Raw genomic sequence first — 25,686 nt, 5'->3', positions numbered from 1 at the left:
GTGTATTTTCTGGGCTTCAAAAAACCGGTTGTGGAAATATTGAGTGAAATTTTCTTCGCAAACATGTTCTGTGATAACATGACCAGTTTAAAGCCATACGTCAAGTAATTTTTCTGGGAGGTATAATTATCAAAGCACCAGTTATTAGAGGAGGTTGAAGTTTGTAAAATAACTACCAAAAATAAGTTAGACTTTAAGGAGTCCGTTCCAGTTTCTCTTGCCCTTAACACTCTGGGAACCTTATAGATCCTTCCGTGTGTGTGTGTGGAGGGGGGGCTTCTGGACCGGTTTCCTAGAGCACATGAGGTTCACAAGGACAAGGACAAACAAGAGCTTTTTTTTTTTTTTTAACATAGTAGTTTTTAATTCCATCTAATCTGTTTGCTAAGGTTAGGGGCAACTTGGTATTCACATGCTATTTACCTAACATTTCCAGTAGTTCTCATCCTCTTTTAGAATTTATTGCCTCTCTGGTTGGTAGTGGTCTCAAATTCTGATTTTTCGGATCTTCATTCTCAGGAATGAGAAAGTCATGGCCACTCTTTTTGCAGATGGCAGATTTATATGGGTGAAACTGAACCGAAGGATTGCTCCACAGTTCTACTGGCTGTGATGAGTGGCACCCAGGAGGGGCGCTAATTCCTCCTTGGCATTGGCTGATTTCAAAGTGGAGGGACGTGTGTCACAAGAACTGCGTATAAAAGTTTATTTAAAAAACGTAATTTCAATAGTGATTTTCAAACCGATACTCTGGAACACCCTCTGGTGTTTTTATCATCAGCTTCAGCTGATTCCCTTTGGAGTTGCTTCCAATTTATTCCCTAGAAAGCATCTCCTTTCAATAACTTTCAACATCATTGGGGGTGAATGCATTTATTTAGCTCAGTTGTTATTAGGTTGAACCATGTGAAATTCCATTTTTGTAGGTCAAAAATGGTTGGATGTCAGCAATTTCAGTGGTTCAACACAGTAGGTTTGGGGAACCCTAAACATTTACAGAGAGTTTTTGAGCTGATAAGTCCCTTTAAGATCATATAGTTGTCTAAGTGCCACCATTTACAAGCCATCACTCTGGTGCTGGCCCGGGATTGCCCAGTTGTCCCCTGACAAACTGTGAGGTGTGGTGCAAACTGTCAGGCTCTAGCAGCTGCTGGCTTAAAAGGGTCAGGATAAATGAGGGGAGCTCCTTTAAGCCCAGAGGACTTTACCCTGGTAGGGCAGGCACATTGAGCAAACACCCTGAAATGGCCCAAGTTCATGAGGCTCTAGGACCTGAGTTTGCCACGGGGTCTGAGAATTTGTATCAGACAGGATCTTTACTGGGCTTCCTCCATCTGAATGAAACCCTTCTTATCTCACAGTGTCTGAAATGCTGTCTGTAGGATCCGGGCCATACACCTGCCTACACAGGACTCACTTGGGCAGGTGGAGATGAGCCTTTCTGCCCAGTGTGTCCCTCTGGCATAGCTGGATACTGACTTACAGGAAAGGCTTCAGTGAAGAGTTCAGAGCAGGGTCCTGGATAAGAATTCAAACTGTTTCTCATGTTCTTCTGCATAATGACCTCTGTTCGCTTTTGCTAGAGAGCAATGGGCACACTTCTAATCAAATATAAGTAAAAATCAATGCATTTTCATTAGAGAAAATTAGATGTGTGGACAGGTAGGAAAAAAATCTCCCACCTTCCCACCACCATAAATAATTACTATTAATACTTAGGTAGATTTTTTCCCACTTTTTAAAAGCATTTAAAAAATTCCTAATTATATGCTAAGTCTATGTCTTGATATTGCTAATACATATACACTGTATGTGCTAAGAATATAGAGAGTACTCTAGATAAAATACACATTGTCCAGGAATACATACTACTGTAGAAATTCTACACAGAGTACAACATACATTTTATATTCCTGTCTTTTCCACTCATGATAACCAAGTATTCTATGAATACAATTTTTAAAGGCTGTGTAATATTCCACCAAGTGATTTTTTTTTTCTATTGTGTAGTTACCCATTTCTCTTTTTAGAATACTGCTTAAGAACATGAGGTCTGAACTGTTGGGTTCAGATCTTAGCAAAATGGTTGTGTGAACATGGCGAGATACTTAAGCTCACTATGCTTCTATCTCTTCATCTTGTAAAAGAGACGTAAGAATTCTACTTATTCTGTTGTGGAAAAGAGACCATAGTCTCCAGATCTATTTATTTGCTTATTTATTGGTTTAAAAAAATTTTTTTTCATAGTCTCCAAATTTAAAAGCCAGGTTTTGCCACTTACAAGAGCTGCATTGAAGGGAGGAAGGAGGAGGACACTTACCAGCCACAATCCAGGTTCCTAAAATAGCAAATTGCAAGCAGACTTCTACATCTGACTATATCGAAGGCCCACTGCAAGGTTTGCCTTTAGTCAGGAGGGAAGAAGGGGCCCAAAGTCGCCAGGGTGGGGCATAGAGTCAGGAGCTAGCACCGCTGAAAGCATTCTGTTCAACATAACAAAATTTGTCCTTGGGAATCTTTAAAATAATTACAATATTTATACAGCAGGGTGAAGCATCAAGCATTTACAAAGGGGTCATGGTGTTGTCCGGGGAGCAAAACATTAGCATTTTTTAATTTTTTATTTTTTTGCAGTTTTTTGTTAGTCGAGCTTTTTCTTTTTTAACGTTTTTTTATTATATTATGTTAGTCACCATACAGTACATCCCTGGTTTCTGATGTAAAGTTCGATGCTTCATTAGTTGCGTATAACACCCAGTGCACCATGCAATACGTGCCCTCCTTACTACCCATCACCGGTCTAGTCGAGCTTTTTAACATCTGTGAAGGAGGGATTGATTTTCTTAACTCAGAGGGTCGCTGTGAGGACAGAATGCATGGAATAAGGGAAAGCAAGCTCTTCTTGTAAAGGACCAGGTAATAAATATTTTAGGCTTTGCAGGCCATATGCGAAAGCATCCACAGAATATGTAAATAAATGAGCATGGCTGTGTTCCAATAAAGCTTGCTTTGTGCATTGAAATTTGCATTTCATGTAATTTTCACATGTCACAGATTATTATTCCTCTTTTGATTAAAAAAAAAAGATTTTAAAATGTAAAACTTTGCTTTGAACTCCCAGCTGTGCGTAAGTAAGTGGTGGCCCCAATTTGGCCCCTGGGCTGTAGGAACCTCTGGCTCGTAATAGCTCTTGGCACCTATTACGTGCGGTGTGTGTCGGCTCCCACAATCAGAGTCGTTATCACCATCACCATCTCTATCCCAGGGCCACTCAGTGCCAGTCCTGGAGGAGGCCAGGGTGGCTGCATGCAGGCCCCTGCATCCTTTTGACCTCCTGGGAATCCGTCTGTAGCAGCTGCGGCTTCATCAGCTGTTGGCTTCATCATGGCAAAGTGCTCCTTCCCAAAGGCTGCTTGGAAAGCTGTGCTGGAATCCAGGGCCCAGGCTTCCTGACCAATGAGCTAGGCCTGCTTGAGAGCTATGGTAGTGCATTCCATGTCCTCTGGCGGACCTTGACCCTGTGCTCTTGCTGGGCATGGGTGACAAAGGGAGACAGAGACACCTGCCGTGCATGGCTAGTGCAAGTTCACATCCTGTTCAAAGTAACAAGGGAGGGGAGAAAAGGGGTTTCTGAGTGAGATGGTAGAAACCCCAGCTAGAAGTGGAGGGAAGATCTCCCCGGTAGTGCGGAGTCACTAGCATGAGCCATGGCACTTGGATTGGGCAGAACCCTGTGTGTGCTCAGCTCCGTAGAAAAATTGAAGATATCTTTATAAACCTTGACAGCATTTCATTATTCATGGAGGCTTTTTTTTTTTTTAAACCATAACCAGCTTCCTTTTAAAGGAAATTTATTCTCAAGGCATTTTTTAATTGAGTTTTTATGGTAATTCTTTGTGTTGACTGTTGAATCAACATTCCAAATAAACTATTCACGTTTATCCTTTTATTCAGTAAGTCTCAACTCTGCCTGTTCAGGATAATGAAGTGAGAGGAAACCCAGATTTTTCCGAATTGTATACATGGCAGTGCATGGCCTTTTCGGACCTTCTAAGAGTAATTTTTAAAAAGGACATTATTTTTTAACTAAGGAAATTTGCCTTAAATCGAGAATTTTTGGTTTGATCTTCCGTTGTGTGTGCATGTGGAGTTATTTATGAATGTGTGTGTGTATGTGCGTGTGTGTGCACATGTGTGTTTCAAAGCGGTATTGTGAAGACTTTTGAAATATTGAAACGGAATTTTTTTGAAGGCGATTACTATTTTATTTATTATTTTTTAAATGCCTCTTAAAAATGATTTTATTTTATTTTATTTTACTTCTATAGTGAACATACAGTGTTATATTAGTTTCAGGTGTATAATATCGTGATTCAAATACTGTATCGTGTTAAATTCATCTTTGGATGAAACTGATCACGTCAGGCCCCATATGCCTTGTGCAGGAATAGAGAGCCAACATTATTTGATGAGAGGAAGAATGAACTAGGGGCTATGAGGCATCGAGAGATCATTGGCTCCAATCCTCTGCCCTTGTGTTGTCTCCGTGGCACTCCTTCTTTACATCCAGTCCTTGTCTCAGTATTTCCTCTTTTTTTTTTTTTAAGATTTAATTATTTGAGAGAGAGAGAGACAGCAGAAGAGCACGAATGGGGAGGGGGAGCAGCAGAGGGAGAGGGGGAAGCAGGCCTGCTGAGCAGGGAGCCCCAGGCAGGACTTGATCCCAGGACCCTGAGTTCATGACCTGAGCCAAAGGCAGACACTTAACTGACTGAGCCACCCAGGCGCCCCCGGTCTCAGGATGTCTAAGGGCAGGAACTTCTCAGCTAACCCTATTTCCTTTAAGCTGCACAGAATAATATTCATCCTTCAGATGCCTCCAGACAGTAGGCGTAGTTCAACCCACAATGCCCATCCCGCCTCTAACACCACACCACCCAACCCTTTCTTTTCTCCCTGGGCCAAATAACTAAATTAGTTCCCTCCCCCCAACTTTTCTGTTATGCCTTCTGTTCAGACATTTCTGCTTCTTTCTGGCCACCCTGGTGTGCATGATTTCTTGCATGTCAGGAGCTGGCTCAATGTGTGTGCTGGAACTGTGTACTTTGTCCAGATGGGACCTGACTTGGGACCAGTCCGTGGAACCTCCTTTGTTCTTCTTCTTGTGCTCCTCTTACTGAAACCCAGCATGTCAGAGGCTTCTGACTGCTATGTGAAATGGACTTGTCTTGGACTTTCTGTCAACTCGGATTCCTAGTTCTTGATACTATCAATGGTCTTGAACTCTCCTAGATTTCAGAACAGTTCCAGGGAGGGGGTTCCTTTAGTGACAATAGGTGGTTGCAGATGGTCTTAGAGTTCAGTTAAGCCAGAGGTGTTATCCAAATGAAGAGTGTGAACTTGCCAAACCAGGGAAAGCAGCCAGGTTGAAGGGCGGGAGGTAGCAGGTGGGGAAAAGGAATGGCAGAGGCCAGCAGAGGCATTAGGCCAGGCAGGAGAAGAGCAGGTGCCGCTGAAATGTGGGGAACTGAGGTGGTTGAAAATCTGCTGTCCTGAACCCTTACCTTAGCATCTTATTGGGTATTTCTTTCATGCAGATCTTGTGTGTTTTACCAAAAGAATCAAATTTTAATGATGAAGAGCTGGGCTCTGGTGAATTATTCATAAGCCAGATTTCCCTTATTCTCTAGATGTGTGCTTGAATTTTTAAAATTTTTTTTACAGGACTCTACATTTTTCTGATTAAACTTCTTGCTAATGGGACCCACCTTCCTATTCTCCAGAGACCTTTTGAACTAAAATAGGAAAAAAAAAAAAGCTATAGAATTGAAGTGGTGACTCTGCCACTTACTAGCCATGATCTTGCACAAGTGAGGGGTTCTGACCCCCATCTGTACGAAGAGATGAATAACATTTATCTCATTCATAATACTCCTTCATTGGGTTGTCGGGAAGATTAAATGAAATCCACATTTGGAGTGCCTGGCATGATGCCCACCAGGACCAGTCCCAGCTGGTCACAGATTTTTTTTTTTTCTGCTTCTCAGCATATTCGCCATCTTGCCTATTTGTAGGACAGATTTGATAGGGTGCCTTCTCTGTATTTTAATCATCCAAACTGTTGATTTTTATTGAATTTAATGGGGATAGACCAGGGCCAGAATCCAAAGATTTCTAGAAGCTGCTTCTAGGATTCTTTGGAACATTGGTTAATGTTGGGGATCACATTGGTCGATGTTGGGGAGGCTATTGAAAGCCTCCTTATATAAATGTGTCTTCTCCAAAGAAGACATACAAATGGCTAACAGACACATGGAAAAATGTTCAACATCATTAGCCATCAGGGAAATACAAATCAAAACCACAATGAGATACCACCTTACACTAGTTAGAATGGAAAAAATTGACAGGAAACAACAGTGTTGGCAAGGATGTGGAGAAAGGGGAACCCTCTTCTGTTGGTGGGAACACAAGCTGGTACAGTCACTCTGGAAAATAGTGGGAAGGTTCCTCAAGACGTTAAAAATAGAGCTACTCTGCGACCCGGCAATTGCACTGCAGGTATTTACCCCAAGGATACCAATGTAGTGAAAAGAAGGGGCATATGCAGCTCAATGTTCATAGCAGCAGTGTCCACAATAGCCAAACTGTAGAAGGAGCCGAGATGCCCTTCAGCAGATGAATGGATAAAGAAGATTTGGTTCATGTATACAATGGAATATTACTCAGCCATCAGAAAGGATGATTACCCACCATTTGCACTGACATGGATGGAACTGGAGGAGATTATGCTAAGTGAAATAAGTTAAGCAGAGAAAGACAATGATCATAGGGGTTCACTCATACATGGAACATAACAAATAGTGTGAAGGACCACAGGGGAAGGTAAAGAAAACTGAACGAGAAGAAATCAGAGAGGGAGACAAACCGTGAGAGACTCTGGACTCCAGGAATGAAACAGGCTTACAGAAGGGAGGGGGTGTGGAGATGGGGTAACTGGGTGATGGGTATTAAGGAGGGCACATATGGTGATGGACACTGGGTCTTACATGCAACTAATGAATTGTTGAACAGTACGTCAAAAACTAATAATGTATTATATGTCAGCTAATTGAACATAATAAAAAAATGTGCAAAGTAGCCAATGACAGAGTGGTGGGGCCTGCATATCCCTCTGAGAGCAGCTTTTTTTTTTCTTTTAGTAACAGCTGATTTATTATCAACACAGCTTTATGTTTGTACATATTGAATTAAACATCAATTGCATGCGATTTTGATGTTTCCTTTTCACACAATTCTTTTCTTTTTTATTTCAAGTCCCAACCTAAACCCAGTGGAAACCTGAACTTAAATCAAACAGTTCTTTTTTTAAAATTTTATTTTATTTAAATTCTATTTATTAACATTTGGTGTATTATTAGTTTCAAAGGTAGAGTTCAGTGATTCATCAGTTGGATTTAACACCCTGTGCCCATTACATCAAGTACCCTCCTTAATGCCCCTCATCCAGTTACCCCATCCCCCCATCTCCCCTCCAGCAGCCCTCAGTTTGTTTCCTATAGTTAAGAGTTTCTTATGGTTTGTCTCCCTCTCTGAATTCACCTTGTTTTATTTTTCCCTCCCTTCCCCTATGATCCTCTGTTATGTTTCTTAAATTCTATATGAGTGAAATCATATAATTGTCTTTCTCTTATTTTGCTTAGCATAATACCCTCTAGTTCCATCCACGTTGATGCAAATGATAAGATTTCTTTTTTTTTTAAAGATTTATTTGTTTATTAGACAGAGAGAGACAGCCAGCTAGAGAGGGAACACAAGCAGGGCGAGTGGGAGAGGAAGAAGCAGGCTCCTAGTGGAGAAGCCTGACGTGGGGCTCGATCCCGGAACGCCGGGATCACGCCCTGAGCTGAAGGCAGACGCTTAACGACTGCGCCACCCAGGCGCCCCAAGATTTCATTTTTTGATGGCTGAGTAATATTCCATTGTATGTGTATACACACACACACACACACACACACACAAAATATACAATGTGTAAATGTAAAGTCCTGTAAAAAATGTGTATATACACACACATAAATATATACCACATCTTCTTTATCCATTCATCTGCCGGTGGATATGTGATAGAGCAGGCATTTCAATAAAAGTCACTGCCTAACCAAACCTTTGGCACAGGGAATCAAGGTTCCAACTCCATCAGCTCGTGGATTTAAGTCCCTAACACGCTCTTGCGTTGGGTTACTGTGGCTTTAGAGCGGTGTTCTCAAAGTATGGCAACCATCAGCAGCACCTGGGAATTTACTTATATGAATGCAATTTCTCGGGCCTCACCCCAGACTTACTGAATCAGAACCAGAGTGGGGGAAGGGGCAGCAATCTGTTTGAACAGACCCTCTAGGAGATTCCAATCACTCTCAAATTTGAGACTGATTTAGGAACATGTTCTCAACTGTGACTGGACGTTGGATCATCTGGGAGCTTTAAAATCCAGTTGCTTGGTTCCCACCCACAGTTTCTCATTGAACTGCTTTGGGGTACAGCCTGGACATCAGTATTTTTCAAAGCTCCCCAGAGAATTTTCAGGTGCATCCAAGGTTGATAACTGCACTTCTAGGGAGCCTGTTGAAATGCCCACCTACTCCTTTCTCCTGGGTGGGAGGTGAGGAGTGGGAGGTATGTGTCGTTTGACAGAGCTCCCAGGTGATCTCTACCAATCAAACCCTGCCTCCCCTTGGAGAACATGACCTTAAACTACCAGCCTCATGAAATATCCTTGAGAGGGCTTTTCATGGACTGAGTATTCACTCAGTGTGATTTGTTTTAAAGGTTGCTTTTAATGCTATATTTGTTCAGCAAATGTACACGCTCATATAGCGCAAACATTAACTCCTAAATTCTCAAAGGCTTTCCCCACAATATGCCATCTGGCAAGCATTATTGTAATCATCTCTTTATTATCCACACTATTGAAGGACTAGCATGGCATTGGTAATTGAAAAATACAGTCATTTAAAAATCATTCAGGCTAGTGCTGGCCCTGCTTCCCCAACGAGGAGGCATTCAGGGGTAGAAAATATTGACTGATGACAGTTTCCTGCCTTCCCTGTGGAGGTACTGATACATCTTATTTTAGTCAGAAATTTGAGCGATAGAGGAAGCGAGAGGCTTCTAAATTATAATTACTTTTTTCTGAATAAAGGAGTCTGTTTTCTCAATGAGAAGCCAAAAGCACAAAGCAGATAAACAGTGAATATATTTAAAATGCGTTTGTACGTTGGAACCAGTGGATTCACGGTGTGCTTTAGTAATAGTTTGCATTGGATTTGAGGAATCAGTGGGTCTGGATTCTAGATCTTATTCTGCTATTGCTTGTGGTATTTGAAATGAGCCATTTCAGCCACCAGTGGGGCTCCAAATGTCCCCGTCTAGCAGCATCAACATCACTTGGGAATTGGCTGGAGACTCTGAGAATCTGGACCCATTATAACCCTTCTGAATCAGAGACTATGGGCTGAGACCAGGACTTGGTGCTTTAACAAGCCCTCCAGGAGATTTGAATGGCTGCTCAAGTTCGAGCATCACCACTCTCCACCAGGGTGTAGTTTTCTCATCTATAAAATAAGGCTACCAGCCTAGATAATATCTGAAGGCCATTCCACCTGTCCAGTGGCCTTGGTGTATGGCCTGGAACAGGCTGGAAGATTCTCGGTCTTGGGCCTTGAACCTTTCCTTGGATGTGTGATTAAAATAACTCAGCTAAAAAGTTAGCAGGTGGGTAACAAAAGAGAAACAGATCTCTGGGAACTCGATACCCAAACACCCCCTAGAATGTTCACTATAAAATAAATTGTGCTATCTTCAACTGCTTGGCACCATTTTCCCAAAGTGAAAAACCCAGTGCTTTGGAAGGGGAGGCAGACGCTACGCCCTTCTCTGGGGGCCTAGAGCTGTCTGTTGTGATTCACGGAGCGGCGCTTCTACAGGAACTAACAAATGGTGTCTTCGAAACATGGACGGGGTAAACAGGCTTTGCAGTAAAACAAGGAAATTTCAAGCTATTTATCAAAGCTCTTGCAGCTTCCATTTCAAGACAGGTGGAAAAAAATAACATGGAACAAGAAAAGAAAATAAATCTGTATCCACAGCATCTCATAAATAAGAAAGGAGTGGGGAAGCTGTTGGCCTTGCTGGAGTCTCAGAGTATTTTTGTCACAGCATAGAAAGCTTTCAGATGTTTTGGCGTGCAATTCATATACTTTTTTTCATTATCAAAACCTGCGGTTGTAAAATCATTTCACTGGCTATTAAAATCAAAAGATAAAAAGGAAACAAGCCTTTCAGAGAGAGGGAAACTGGGAAAATGATACCTGAAGTTAAAAGAGAGAAAGAGGGAGAGTGAGAGAGTGAGAGAGTGCTTAGTTCACCCACAAATACAGAATAGTTTTTTTCATCTGAAATGCAGTGATGCTTTATAATTTAGGGCAACTCATAGGAAATCAAAGGTAATTTTCTAATTGGCTTTTGTTTAGTAAGAGCCTATTTGTTTTAGACAATGGGGCATGGTTTATTGAACATGAGAGAGACTTTGTTCTGTTATGTCTGGGAGGGATGGAAAAATTATAGCTTTTATTAAAAAGGATGGATCACAGGCCCACTTTGCCTGAACGAATGATGTTGATTGAGTGGAACCACAGCCGTTGAGGACCTGAATTGGTCGTCTTTGTGAAATTTTCAGCAGTGTCCGGTTGACCAATGACTTGCCACTAAAATCCTGGTTGAAAGCCTGTGCTCCGAGTTCAGGCTCGGCCTCTGCCACATACCGGCTCTACAACTTTGGCCAGCTCCCCAGATACTCAGCCTGGTTCCTTGTCTTTCAGAGCAAGATAATAATAGAACCTACTTTGTGGGAGTTTTATGAGGCTTAAGAGTTAGCATATGCAAGGCACTTTACATCATGCCTGACGTGTAGCAGGCATTATTGTATGGGGCTATTTGCCAAATAGCTATATGTCTCTTTAAAAGAATCCTAAAAATAAATTACATTATTTCTGAGAGCAGCAGTGCCCTATTTGATACCCTCCATGTGTGTCTAAGGAGGGGTTTGATTGATAGGAGGCTCCGTGCGGATCCTAGGAGCACAACCAACGCAAGACAGATGACTCTTGAGCCGTGGGGACCTGCTGCCTGGTCAGCTTCCCTGACATAGCTCTGCGGGGTTGTTCGAACTGGATTCGGAGGAACTAATTTTTGTCATTTGACTTCCTTTTTGTGCGTCTATTTTGGGAATGGACTCAGACCAACGCTAGAAATAGGTCTGAAGTAAATGTCATGTTTTTCTCGCTTACATTTGGCACACTCTCCTTTGCTGGCTGGGCCATGTTCATAGCAGCTAATATTGATTAGCCTGTATTTTTCTCAAATACACTTTTCTCAGGCTATGTGAAGTGTAAATGCTAGCAGTACCAAAATAAATGTATTCAACTTATAAGCCTGTGGTAGGGAACAGAGTAGAACACAAGCATACTGAGACATATTGTCCAAACAGGACATTGCCTGTTCTGCCAGATCCAAGCTGTGAGGCCCTGGGCGAACTCCTTGTCTCATCTGAGTGGCAGTTTCCCATCCATAAAAATGGGGGTAATAGTAATGCCCGGCGCCTAGTTATTATTAGAGAATACATGGAAAGCACCAGCTAGTATTGGCCCTCAGGAAGTACTCAGTAAATACCAACTTTTAACATGTTACTTTAAAATGTTGAAATCTAATGTATCAAAGTCAAAATAATAAATTTATGTATAATGCAGGAATTCCACTCTTCTCAAGAACTAAAGCCATCATAAAACCTTTCATTATAAGTTACTTTTTAGATAGAATCTCTGGTCGTTTATTTCCAGCCTTTTGATCCCCTTGTTATTGAATACAAGCCCGGCCCTCTTATTCCAGTGAGTATCAGATGAAGGCTGAACCCCACTGCATTTGATCTGCCCAGTGATTTTCATTTTTGTTACAATTGTATTTATTTTAGGCGATGTATCTTTCTTTTCATAAGTGGTAGTACTTTGGTGTTTTAAAATCTTTGCAACATCTTGTTTTTTAAGATTTTATTTATTTATTTGAGAGAGAGAGAGAGAGTGAGCACAAGCAGGGGGAGTTGCAGAGGGAGAGGGAGAAGCAGGCTCTCTGCTGAGTAGGGAGCCCAATGTGGGGCTCAATCCCAGGACCCCAAGATCATGACCCAAGCCAAAGGCAGATGCTTAACTGAGCCATCTAGGCACCCCAAATCTTTCCAACATCTTTCATTAGAGTAAAATGCTTAAATAAAATATTGAAGTAACTGCACTGACCTAATTTGCTATAGAGATATGGATAGAGATGCTCTCGAAATGGGCCAGTAGGCAGCATCACTGTCCTATAATTTTAGATGCCCTTTATTAGCTCATATATTTTTTTCAAATCAGAATGGAAAAGACAGTTTAAATGTACTCTTCAATAATGTAGAAAAGTGTCGGTTGTTGGAACCTTGAACAAGTGAGCAAGAAGGCCTTCCTGTACTTGAATTAGAAAAAATTGCAGTGAACCAAAATTTCCCTGGCAAGTCAGAGATTCAAGCTGTTTATTAGGAAATATTCAGGAACAAAACAAAAATAATGTAGTTACATACAAATTACCTGGGTTATGAGGTAAAAGCGGTATTCTTTATTATCTCTTTAACATTTCTTTTTCATCTCTTGAACACCAAAAAAAAAAAAAATGACTTTCCTTAAATCATTGACCATTTGGATCTGAATTTTCAGGATAGATCTTGGTGATCATTTTTACCGATTCATGGTGGAGAGTGGCTTGCTGCTCTGAGCAGCAGTCTTGTGGTGTTTACTGAGTGATCATGAGCATATGGAGAATTTGCTGGGCATATTTGTAACTATTATTCTGTCTCTGTGGCTCTTGGCACTGTGTGTAGTGACCACAAAACCAGAACGCTGCCCGACAGCAGGCTGATGTTGGGACCTGAATTTTATCAAGTGTCTGTACTCAGAGGCCTTCAGATGGTGTAAGCCTGGACAGGTCACAAAGTCCATGGGCAGGTGTGGCCGTACTTAGCCCTGACGCATGAGGATGAGGAAGTTAAGGTGCAGAAGGGTGAATGCCAGAGATGTGGCCTCATCCCGGGTCTTTCTCCCCAAACGCTGTTGGTTCCACAACAGCACAGCCCTCAGAAATGCAGTTTTTACATTATTTTCTTTTCCCCACATAGTCCTGTGTCTAAGAATAATCTTATATTTCACTCTTCAGTGAGTTTCCTAACCCCGGATGGGAAAGTGCACCTGTAGAAGGGAGCTCCCACTGCCACCACAGGAGATTCACATGAAGATAGAAAATGTCATTCTCCTTGATTATTTGGAGCTGGAGAAAGAATTAACCCAACCAAACATTTTGTTTTAATCACAGAATCATGTCAACCCTGCCATGGACTTCACTCAGACGCCTCCCGGGATGTTAGCCCTGGATAATATGCTGTACTTCGCCAAGCACCACCAGGATGCCTACATCCGGGTAAGCATGAAGTCTTTCAGCTGGTGTAGGTTTCCTACTGAATTTGAATTTCTGACTCATAGATATGGAGGGATTACCTTTAGACGAGTGGCTCCAGAGTTTTGGCTTTCCCCATTCAGTAAAATAAATACTAAAATTAAATGCAATCAATAAGAACACTTGAAATCAAGATTTTTAACTTAAATTTTCTCACATGATGACATTAAAAAAAAAAGTAGATACAGGAAAATGTCTTGTATATAGTTCAATAATGGATTATGACAAAAACTCTTAAATAGCAAGGAAGAGAGATGAACTATCTACCCCAAACCTGCACAATCCCAACTTTAGGGGAGAGACCCCTGAGCCTTATTCCACTTGTTGGAAAAGAGACCGAGGATTCTCTCTGTTCTGCTTCTGTTCAGTCCAATGCAGGAGGCACAGTAAGATAAACAAAAAGAAAGAGAAGAATGGGAGTGATGGGGAGGGAAGAGAAATGCCTTCTCTCATATTTCATAGCAAACTAGTGAAACTCCCACAACCGAGAGAGAGACTCTGTTGTGGGCGGGACAGAAGGAAACGGGAAGTTGAAGTTGGCCGAGTGGTGTGCTGAGTGGGCCGCGCAGGTTTGGGAAGGAACAAGTGTGAACCAGCAGGAGCCTAGGGACGGTGACCTAGGGCTGCCCCACTGGAGGCCCTAGATTTGTGCTGACTCCTCTTCCCTGTCCTCAGGGAGAGGGGCCCAGATTCAGTGGGATTGAGGTATATCATCCGAGATTGAATTGGAGGAGGATATGAATAAATGGGCAAGGGAATTGGCGAGTGGTTAAAATGATGACTAGATCTCAGTTTAGAAAATACTTGATGAATGAATTGCCTAATGCAGTAAGAGTAAGACTCAAACTAGAAGATGAGTTTATTGTTCTGACATTGTCTATTGGATCCCTCGTGGCGGCACTGGCTTCCTGGACACTGGGGTTCAAGACCTGGCACCGTCGTGGTCTAGTGATGTAAATGTGCGCAATTCTTTTTGTCAAGGCTGAAGTTTCTTCTCCAAACAAGGGAGCAGTACTCCCCCAGGGGGCATTTAGAAACGTGTGGGTAGATTTCGTCATTGCCTTGCCAGTGGGGTACTGCTGGCCAAAGCCTGTAATTCATGGGATACGTAGTGAAAGATTGCTTAGTGAAAGATTGCTCTGCCCAGTAGCGGTCCCCTTGAAAAAAATCATGCCAGATTTCTGAGTTCCCTGTCGGCACGATATTTTAACTTTATGTGTTTTTCTCTATATGCGGTTTGACAAGCTTTGATTTATACTGAAATATTATTTGTAATTTGATTATGTAAAGGATTTTATGCATTCCTGTGAATGGTCTGGATCAGGTGCTTGGTCAGAAATGCAGTCTTTCATAAGAAAATTATTTTTTCATGAAAGTTTAATTGGGCTTATATATGTGTATATTTATTGCACAGATTTTTTTTCTAAGAGTATAATCTGTTCTCACCGTAAGTAAATTAAATTTTTGAGACCATATAGTATAGCCTTGGAGGGTCGAGTGTGAAAATAAGAAGCCAAATAGAAATTGAATTTACCATTAACTGATTAATCTTTGTGGATGAAAGTTTCTAAAATTAGAGCCTATTGATGCTGGATGTATTGTTCATTGCATAAGAAGCATATGCCTCATGAAAAATAATTTAACGTTTGGAGCCCATTTTCCTCAATGCATTCTCTAAACTGTTATAAGTAAAATCAATAGATGGCCACCTGAAAGAACTTTATATCTGATTGGAACTTGAAAGAAAAAAAAACCTCTTTGTGAAGAAAAATGTGGCCCTTTTTGTCCACCTGCCCTTTTTTTAATTATTATTTTTTTCACATGCTCCTTTCTTTACTGATTAGACAGTGTCTTTATGTGATCATATTTATATCTCTACATCTTTAACTGAGCTGTCTGTTACTTTCTCAAAAGCGTCACTTTCCTGATGTTTTCTGTGTCCCATCTGACTTCGGGGCGTTAACTCCTGGATGGAAAGCCAAAGCTGTTTCCATGAACAATTGGAGTTAGGGGATCACATATAATGTCTGAGGTTTTCTGCAAGGAAGTTTTGGGGTAACTCTGGAAACAGTTATCTCAGTAAGTGGAATAGTGGTACAGGCGGTGAAAACCGTCAACCTAGACAGCTTATTAAATTTTGATCTATGAGCTGAGTGGTCTCTTTTGAAACATAAAAATGGGTCTTTTTAAAAATAAGTTTATATTTTCATGAAATTTGCTTTGTTTTTGACCAGGTAAATCTCCTGTCTGAATGCAGTTATTCACTTATTATTTATATCTTTCATTTGATAAACTCTTATTCTGTGCCTGAATATGGCCTCACCCTTCACTTTGCCAGTCACAATTACAGTTGAGGTCTTTAAAAGGAATTTTAATACACACATACACACCTGTGCACAGGCACACACACATATTTCCTCTTCGCCTGACACCCCCCTCCAGCTATCCTGTTCCCTTTAACACCATGTATTTGTATTTTTCCGAATTGTTCTCCTACCAAATGAGAACAGCCCCCCCCACACCCCTCTACCTTCATTTCATCTGCCTTTCCATTGACAGTGGACACTGTTGGCCATTGACCATTTTTTTCTTTTTGCCTGAAGCCAGTCCTATCTGTCTTGGTTCTCTTGTCCATTTCTCTTAGTCTCTCCGGTGGGTTTCTCTCCCTCTGCCCGTCCATCTAATGCCCACTGTCCCAAGGACTCAACTGTAGACCTTTTTTCTTCTCAGTGACTCAGGCTGCACATGTTTACTGAGTAACTATCAAATGCCCAGTGGGGAGCTAGGTGATAGGGATTCCCCAAGGAAAAAGTCACTCATGAGTCCTGTCATTGAGGAGTTTACTGTTAGAGATGGAAAGGAGGGGGTGAAGAGGTAAATACCCGGCACGTTCCGAGCCACTTGGAATGTATTTTGATTGGGTAGTGGTGGGGCAGGGAGGATACTGGGGACACACAGGAGAGTCACCAACACACATGTGGGAGTCAGGTCTGGAAAGTTTCCTGGAGGAAGTAACATCTACACTAAGACCTATTGGATAATGCTAGATAATCAGGTGAAAGGAGGGGGGCATGGGAGAGGAATGCAGGTGGAGGGAGACATGCAAACAAATGTGTAAAGAAGTGTGCCTTTTTTAGGGAACTAAAAATAGTATCATATTGCTAAAATGGGGAGTGCTAAATATGATCTCGGCTTGAGGCAGATGTGGGCTGGTTCATTAGGGACCCTGGAGGCCCTATGATGGTGTTTGTTTGGACTTTAACCTCAAGGCATTGAAGAATTTCTGAAGTGTTTTATGTAAAGATGAAGTGCGTTAATTTTAGAAAAATCACTTTCCTGCCAGAAAACAAATGTGAAAAATCAAGACTAGAGGCAAAAATAAAATTGGGGAACTTAAGGAGAAACTGAACTAAGGTAGTGGCAGGGGCACTGAGGAGATGCAGTTTGAGTGAATTATCTTGGAACTGAAATAACTGGGCTCTCTCTCTGAGGAAGAGGGAGATACTGGCTTGAGTGAATGGAAGGGTGGTAGTGTCATTAATGAGACAGCGTGGGTCTGTGAGGGGCTGGTAATTTGGAGACATCCACACCCTTATATGCATGTGGGACATCTGTCCAGTGGATGTGTCTAGTAGGCAGTGAGATGTGGGCATCAGAGCTTGAACCCAGGTAGATGCCACATTCTGTAAATTCTGCATCCTTAAACTTGATCATTACCTTTAATCTGTTCATCTAGATTGTTGCTGTATTATCTTAATGGCCTTGCTACTGAAGTCTGGTATCTTCATGCCCACCTTCCATGCCAGCTTCTAAGACGATCTTTCTAAACAGAGTTTAGAACACTTTGGGAACTACCCCTGGCCCACAAGAGTCCCTCTTGTGGTACCTGGCAACATCGTAGATTTTAATAATTTCTTGTTAATTGATTAGAGACTTTCTTTAGTTTTTATTTAAATGGCCTCTTGCCAAGGATTAATTCATTCTTATCATCTGAGAATCATTGGTTTCATTCCTTTTAACAACTACATAAAGTATATTTTTTGCAACATGAGTTTATTGACCAGCAGCCTGGTTTCTTGTGTGTTATTTAAATGTACTCTGTAACTGTGTAGTAATAAAAGCACTGGATGTAATTGAATTACCCCACACTTGGACAGGCCTAGAACACGAGGAAGAATTGCAAATCTGAGCATCCCACTATGCCAGGAGTAAAATCTGGAGGCATAGCATGATTTCAGACTTCTGGGTCTTATTTACTCTGGGCATAATTGCTTTCAGTTTTTCTGAAGATGCTTCCCTCCCCAGCTCTCTCCACCAAAGCTCTCTCTGTGAGAGGTGGGGGGTGGCACTTGGCTCGCTCCCATGATCCTGCTGTCATTATTTCACAGACAGGATAATAGTACAGAGCTAAGTGTGTTGCATGTTTTGTTTTTGTTTGCTTTTTTTGTTTTGCTTTTTTTTCTCCTCCGTGGAGTGGCAATTCTCAATACCTTGGAAGAAAGAAGATTAGTGACTCCACTGGAAATAAAACCTTTGGACTAATAACATGTATTCTTGTTGTATTTAATTATTCATTGGGAGCTGCTGAAAAACCCAAAATGACTTGGTTTTACATTTCATAAGAGACTCATGTTGGCTATTGTGGTAGTCAGGATTGAGCCACAAAGCAGGAAGTAATGATGAGGAAATCTCTGGGCTCCAAAACACACAGTGGCCAGGTCTGAGAAAGAAGTAGGATCGTAAAAAATACTTAAGACATGCTACACCTATACTTAAGTATACAGCTATACAAAATACTTTGGACTAACTAAAAGAGTGGTTTCAGGATGCAGTTCAATCTTCATGGTCCCATTTGTCATCCGCTGTTTGATCCAGGAAAATATGTACCTAGAGGGTTGGGTAGCATATAACACATGTTCCATAGATTAGCTCAGTCTTGAAGAAAATCCTCTGAGAGAAGCATTGTCATCAGCATTTTGTAGGCTTAAAAACTGGGATCTGGAGAATTGCAGAGAGTTCTACTAGGTCAAATAGTCAATAGACGAGTGGAACTTGCACTTAGGTCTTTGGCCTTCAAATCTCAGGCTCCTTCCAGTCTCCAGCTTCCTGTCTCTGGGCTTGGAGTGTGGTGGACACAGCAGTACTGTTCTTGAAATGGAGGAAAAGAGGACAGAGTCCAAGACACATGATCAGAAGAAATAAGAGAGTTGATAATGCCATCAAGGAAGTGTTGGTATTTACTTATAGTCTTCCTAAATCTACTGTAATCAGGAAGTCATTCCTAAAACTAAGAGAGGTGGTTCCTTCTCTTTCCATTTAACTACAGACTTTGTATACAACATCACATTGTCTTTATTAAATTGTGAATCCTTTGAAAACCAAGGCTGTCTTTTTCCTATATGTTACCATATTACTGAATATGTGATTGAGACTCGAATGATGTTATTTAAAGGAATAAATGAGCCTGGCAAAGGTATCACTACAGAGCTTTCCAGATTTCTGATGTGGTTGTAAGTTTCAGACTAGTGACATGAGAAGTGACATTTAGAAGATCAGGGGAGCTTCAGAACCTATTGTCAGTCATCTGTCTCCCTCTTGGCATTGCAGCCAGACAGAAGCGTGCTGTGCATTAATCCCAGGCCCTAAAGACATCAGATAAGCTATTTAAATGTGCAACAATAAAAGCCAAATGCATGCAAATGAGATATTTCTGTTATTGCTTACATCTTTTTCAGAGGAAAAAAATTCACACAGAAAAGGAAAACAGACCATCTTCTTAGATGCTAAAAAGCATCTAACTAAAGAGAAATTCCTTTTAACATTCACATTTATTCATTCACTGACTCATTCAGGAAGTATTATCAAACACCTGCCATCTGCCAGGCTGGTGCCATGCACAGTGGATGTAGTGGTCAACAAGAAAGACAGGGTCTAGTTCTTAAATATCGGAAATTAGAACAGCAGGCAGAAGAGAGTAGGGCTTGTTTGTTTTATTGTGTTTTCTTCTTCTTGTTTTTCTCTGCCTTGGGGTTTTCTTCTTTCCTTCTGGATTTTTAGATGTGACCTATCCTGGGCACATCTACCAAGTCACAAAACCTTTACTAGATAGTTCTTTGCCATTTCCTACAATATATTGAGCAGGTAAACATTTCACCATTTTATAAATTATGATGTTTAACTCTATCCAAGTCACTTAGGACTTGCTTCCTTAACCAGTGACCTAATTTTAAGCAAAAGCACCACTTCTTAAAGAAATATTCTGGTGTTGGGTCAGTGGGGACTAGAACAAACCTTGACCCCCTTATATGTTTTCTTTGGTGTGATATTTGTCATAAAATGTTTTCTTAATGAAGCTGTTACACAACTAACACAGAATTTATGAAATATAGAGGCTTCTAGTAACAAAATTTAACAGTAAACACTGGAAACTACGTGTTTCTCATGCACCCTGCAATTCTTGCCTCCTAATTTATGATGAACATTTCATCTAATTGGAATACCTTGGCATCCTGGGTGACTATGCTAGACGATAATGGATTTCCCGAGTGGGGAAAAAATAGAAGTCCCTTTAAAAATAAGATTAATTATAATGGTTTCATGCAGTTGCGAGCCAGGGCACATATATGTTTCTAATGTTATACCAAGTCAGAACAGAAATATTTATAATATGTCAAGTAAATTCGATTATGGGAAAAGGTGGGTATTTGTACCTAAGAATTGTTTTCTCAAGCTTCTTTTACTATAGTCATTTTTTTAATAGATCAAAAATTTGAAGTGTGTTTACACTATTTCAGAACCTTTAAATGGATTCTTCTTCTTCATGATGCATACGTAGTAAACAATACTTTTAAAAAATAGTTGGGAGAAATATTGGTTTAGACCCTAACTCACCACTGAGATGTGGAGACTTAAGTCTGGAGGCAAACTGAAAAGAAAATGCTCCAAGATGACCTAGGATGAGAAAAGCTGCCATCTTTTAAGCCTTTGCCTGTTTTGAGTAGTTAACATAATTATTTGTAATCTTCCATGCAACGCTCCCAGAGATGGGAAGATAAGGTGACCCTTGTACTCTCTTCTTCCAGTACACAGATCTCTCTGTTTGCTGAGGCCCACCTCAAGTTAAAAGCCGTTTTGGAGAAACTTTTTTTATTTCTCTCTCCTGCACCAGAGGGCATAAACATACTTGTGATCACAAACACAGAGCCTGCCATGAGATAACAACTATGCTAAGCACATTTATTAATCTTTCACAACACCCCTATGAGGTCAGCACTGTTGTTATTTCTGTTTTACGGATGAGGAAACTGTCACACAGAGAAGTTAGGTGGCTTACCCAAGGTCACACAGCTGAGGAAGTGCCAGAGCTGAATTTAAAGCCAAGTAGTCTGCTTCCAGTGGCTTTTAGGGATTTGTAGATTCATATGGGCGTCGCAGCTGTGGTTCAAATAAGTCTGTGGTTGTGTTTGCTCAAGTGGCACAGTATTTTTAAGGGGAAGAGAATTTGAATTGCCTGTAGGCAGGGCATGCTTCCCTCTTCAATGAGCCCCAGAATTCTCCATTATATTCTGTCTGGCTGCTTCATGCATTCTTCTTATCTGCCTTGTATCTGAGGGACTTGAGTTAGCCATCACTGATACTGGTGGGCTGCAGTGAACTTTGTGAAGTTCTGGATATGGTATCAGCACACAGTAGGTGCTCAAACCATTTTATTGGCCTTTTCCCTTTCCCAGTCCATGAAGCTGTGCTAGCTAGATTAATGTCTCATCTCTCTCTTGCTAAGAATAAAGGACTTAAATTTCAACCTCCCAAGGGCAGGCAAAAGGAATAGGCATGCTTTTCAAATTCTCCAGTTGTACATTTTAAGGGAAAAAAATCATGAGATCTTATTATAAATACACTGGACCAGTGTTCTTGGGGCTTGAAGCATGGTCAGCCCTCCACACTGTATGTCAGACCATGAAATGGGTCCCTTGCTGCCCACTAGCTGGCATTTAAGGGAACAGGAACCAAGGATCCTACATGTACCAGGGCAGGGTGCTGATGGAGGCAATGCTGGGTCTTTAAAATAAATTAAGGAACTTTTAACATTTCAAGGGGGAAATTGGCAGTTTCCCAAGCAGCATAATTACAGGACAGTTTGTAATGTGTAATTAAACTTAACTACGAAGCAAATGATTGGAATAAAGCTTGGTGGCACATCATTTTTTGTTCCCACAGTGCTGACAGATCCTCCCCTCCCCTTGTCCCTGAAATGGCTTTAGCAGCAATTGCTCCTAATTTTTTTTAAATGAAATTATATGTTGCCAGTTAAACACACAGTTTCATGTAAGGGAACCTTTTTATTTGAATGACGTTTTCCTTCTAGGTGATCTGTAGCACAGAATCAATTTGGAATAACAAGGACCCCAAGGCATAGCCTTGCTGGGACTTTAAAATGACTCTTTGTCTAATAATTCATTTACATACTTTATTCTTTGCTTTTATTTTTATTCTTTCTTTGACCAAGGTCCACAGCCCGGAGGCTTACTTTCATGTAGCTTTCTCGTGTTATAAAAATAGCGGCATTAATTTCATTGATTGTGAATAACCAAGCTGTTACTGCCAGTCAGGACCCCTTGAGAGTGTGAATACATGTGATTAGATTTACTAATTGCACTGGAAGGCAGAATTTCTGACTTCCGAAGTCAATGATTTGAATGGGATGCTTCAGGCCTCCGGATGAGATCATTGTTCAGTATGGGCTCGGTTTTGTCTCCGAAGATGCATCATCTGAGGGAAGGCAGACAGGTTCTACATACATTACTTGCTGGGTATAACAGTGTACACGCTCTATGTTCACCCCACCTGAGCTCTTTTGGTACTGGATTCAGTATCTGAAGCAGGGATAAAACATGATAACTATCTGTTTCATTCTCCTTTGCTACCAGCTGAAGCTGGGTATTAGGTTCAGAATTCTTTATTTAGCTATATTTGGTGGTTTTCCTATTATTTTTTTATTTTAAAATGCAGTAGGACTTTAAAACACAGTGATAGATCGCTTGAGAAAAAAAATGAAACCAAGCCACATGATGAACTCTATGTAGTTGACACACCGTAAACCTAAGCCCAGTGTGAATTACAAAGTTAGAAAGTACAAACACCCTCGCTAGAGGACCAGTGAAGCCCTGAGCCGACAGTCACTGACTGCCCTGAGGTCTCTTAGACTCAGTGATACCTTGCCATTCTTTCTTCAAACTGGGCCTCCCTCAGTCCGTATTGTCCATTTTTATGTCTCACTATGCTAAACAAATAAATACTTTTGAGTACCTGCTCTGTGACCAGCTGCCTTCTTTCTGCTGTCATTGATCAAGCTTCCATCTTTGATTATACATTTTTTACCTTCACGGTACAGAGCTCAGTAGCTAAAGTGCTGGGAATTTGCTGTGGTTTCTCCCCTTTATGCTCTCATTGATGCACCGTATTTTTTACAGTGCAGAAATTCCAGAAGTTGATGAAGTTCCCTATCAGTATTAGTTTGTTAGGACTGCTGTAACAAAGGACCATGGACTGGGTGACTAAAACAACAGAAATATATTCTTTCACATTTCTGGAGGGCAGAAGCCTGAGATCAAGGTGTCAGCAGGATTGGTTTCTTCTAAGATCTCTCTCCTTGGTTTGTAGATGTTTGTCTTCTCCCTGTCTTCACATGATCTTCCATCTGTCTGTGTCTGTGCCCTATGTAAGGACACCAGTCATATTGGATTAGGACCCACTGGAATGACCTCATTTTGACTTAATTACTTCTTTAAATAACCTGCCTCCAAATACAGTCACATTCTGAGGCACTGGAAGTTAAGACTTCAATAAATGAATTTAGCCCAATTTATTAGCACAATTCAGCCAATAACACCCTCTATTCCTAATTTGCTGAGAGTTTTTATCATGAATGGATGTTGGATTTTGTTAAATGCTTTTTCTACGTTCATAAATATTATTGTATGATTTTTCTTCCTTTGCTGTGATGAATTACATTGACTGATATTTGAATGTTGAACCAACCCTGCATATCTAAAATAAATCCCATTTGATTATAGTGTATAATTCTTGAGTTCTATTTGGTAATATGTTGTTGAGCATTTTGCATCTGTGTTCATGAGAGCTTTTTGGATGTAGTTTTCCTTTCTTGTGATGTCTTTGACTTTGGTTTAGAGTAATGCTGCCCTCATAGAACAGATTAGGAAGTGTTCCTCTGCCTCTATTTTCTGGAACAGATGGCAGAGAATTGACATCATTTCTTCCTTAAATGTTTGGTGGAATTCACTAATAAAACCATCTGGGTGTGGTGCTTTCTTTTTTAAAATGGGCTACTAATTATTGATTCAGTTCCTTTAATTGATATGGGCTTGTTCAGATTATCTTTGTCTCCTGTCTTTTGAGGAATTGGGCTCTTTCATCTAAGTTATCAATTTGTGGGCGTAAAGTTGTTAGAGTCGTTATAATATTACTTTATTTCTACTATCATTGGGTCTATAGTATTGTCTCCTCTTTCATTTTCAGTGTTGGTTATTGATCTTTCCCCATTTTTTTCGTGGTTAGCCTGGCTACAGTTTTATAATTTTCATTGATCTTTTCAAAGAACCGCCTTTTGGCTTCATTGATTTTTCTTTGTTGATTTGCAGTTTTCAGTTTCATCGATTTCTGCTCTAATTCTTATTGCTACTTTTCTTCCACTTACTTTAGATTAAATTTTTCTTTTCTAGTTTCCTGAAGTGAAAGCTTAGATTACTGATTTTACATCTTTCTTCAAAAATATATACATCAAATGCTATAATTTTCCCTGTAAGCATTGCTTTTGCTGCATCCCACAAATTTCTAAAAGCTGTATTTTCATTTTCATTTTTTTTAAAATATTTTCAAAAAGTTTTTAGGCTTTTTCTTCAATTTAGATGTGTGCTGTTTAATCTCCAAATATTTTGGGATTTCATCCCATAATGCCGGGATCACGCCCTGAGCCGAAGGCAGACGCTTAACCACTGTGCCACCCAGGCGCCCCCCAGCTATTTTTTTTATTATTGATTTCTAGTTTAATTCCATTGTTGTCTGAGAACATACTTTGTGTGATTTCTGGTTTTCTTTTTCTGTTAAGATGTGTCTTATGTCCTGGATTATGGTCTATCTCGCAAATGTTCCATGTGAGTCTGAGAAGAATTTATATTTGACTGTTGTTGAATGATGTATCCTATGCATGTCAGTTAGATCCAGTTGATTAATGGTAGTGTTCATTTCAACTATATATTTAAAGATTATCTGCCCGCTGGATCTATCAATTACCAAAATATAGATATTCAAGTCTCTAAGCATAATAGCAGATTTTTCTATATTTCCTCACAGTTTCATCAGTTTTTGCCCAACATAATTCAGTGTCCTGTGGTTAGGTGCATATATTTAAGGATTATTATGTCTTCTTAGACATTTGACCTCTTTGTCATTATGTAATGTATCTGTTTCCTCCCTGACTATTTTCCTTGCTGTGAAATTTGCCCAGAATGTCTGAAATTAATATAGTTAGTTGTTTTCTTTTGATTCGTTTTACCAAATGTGTGGTGCTCCAATTAGATAGGGACCACCAAATGTGGGGTGTCCCAATTGGGTGGGGGCCAGCAGTGCAGTTGGTGAAAGAATTCACCCAAGGCAGAACAAGAGAAGTTTGTTGAACACACTGCAAAGGAGCAGCAGGAGGGACAGCAAAGCAAAGACTGTCCTTACAAGGTATTAGTGAGGGACCACAGTTAATAGGGCAGAGGAGGTATGGGAAAGTATGGAATTTTTCCTTTTCTGATAATCTTAGGAACTGTGCCTGGTTGTAATTGGCAGTTGGGGACTGTGACTATTTTGAGGTGGGTCACTTAATAAGCCTGTTTGCATTGCCTTTTTGCATTCAGCTCCGTGGTTGCTGTGGGCCCTTTTACCTTACTCAGGTTTCCATTGCTAAGCTTGTTGCCTAAAATTGGCCTCTACACCAAGATATATCTTTCTCATCTCTCTACTTTTGTAGTCTACATATCTTTATATTTAGTGTGGACTTTTTGTGGAGAACATGTAGTTGGGTCTCAATTT

General features: G+C 40.6%; 1 protein-coding gene across 8 annotated transcripts in view; it reads left to right on the top strand.

The window, feature by feature from the left end:
- ELMO1 (engulfment and cell motility 1) overlaps positions 1-25,686 on the top strand; it is a 521,109-nt gene that overhangs the window by 237,227 nt on the left and 258,196 nt on the right. For all 8 annotated transcript variants that reach the window (XM_034659738.1, XM_034659793.1, XM_034659646.1 and 5 more), the window contains one exon: positions 13,450-13,554. In XM_034659738.1, the coding sequence (XP_034515629.1) occupies positions 13,450-13,554 (105 nt within the window). The remainder of the gene's footprint in view (positions 1-13,449; positions 13,555-25,686) is intronic.

This window comes from Ailuropoda melanoleuca, chromosome 1, assembly GCF_002007445.2.
Source record: "Ailuropoda melanoleuca isolate Jingjing chromosome 1, ASM200744v2, whole genome shotgun sequence".
Taxonomy (NCBI): Eukaryota; Metazoa; Chordata; class Mammalia; order Carnivora; family Ursidae; genus Ailuropoda; species Ailuropoda melanoleuca.
The sequence above is the reverse complement of the archived record's forward strand: the minus strand, read 5'-3'. Positions and strand labels throughout refer to the sequence as shown.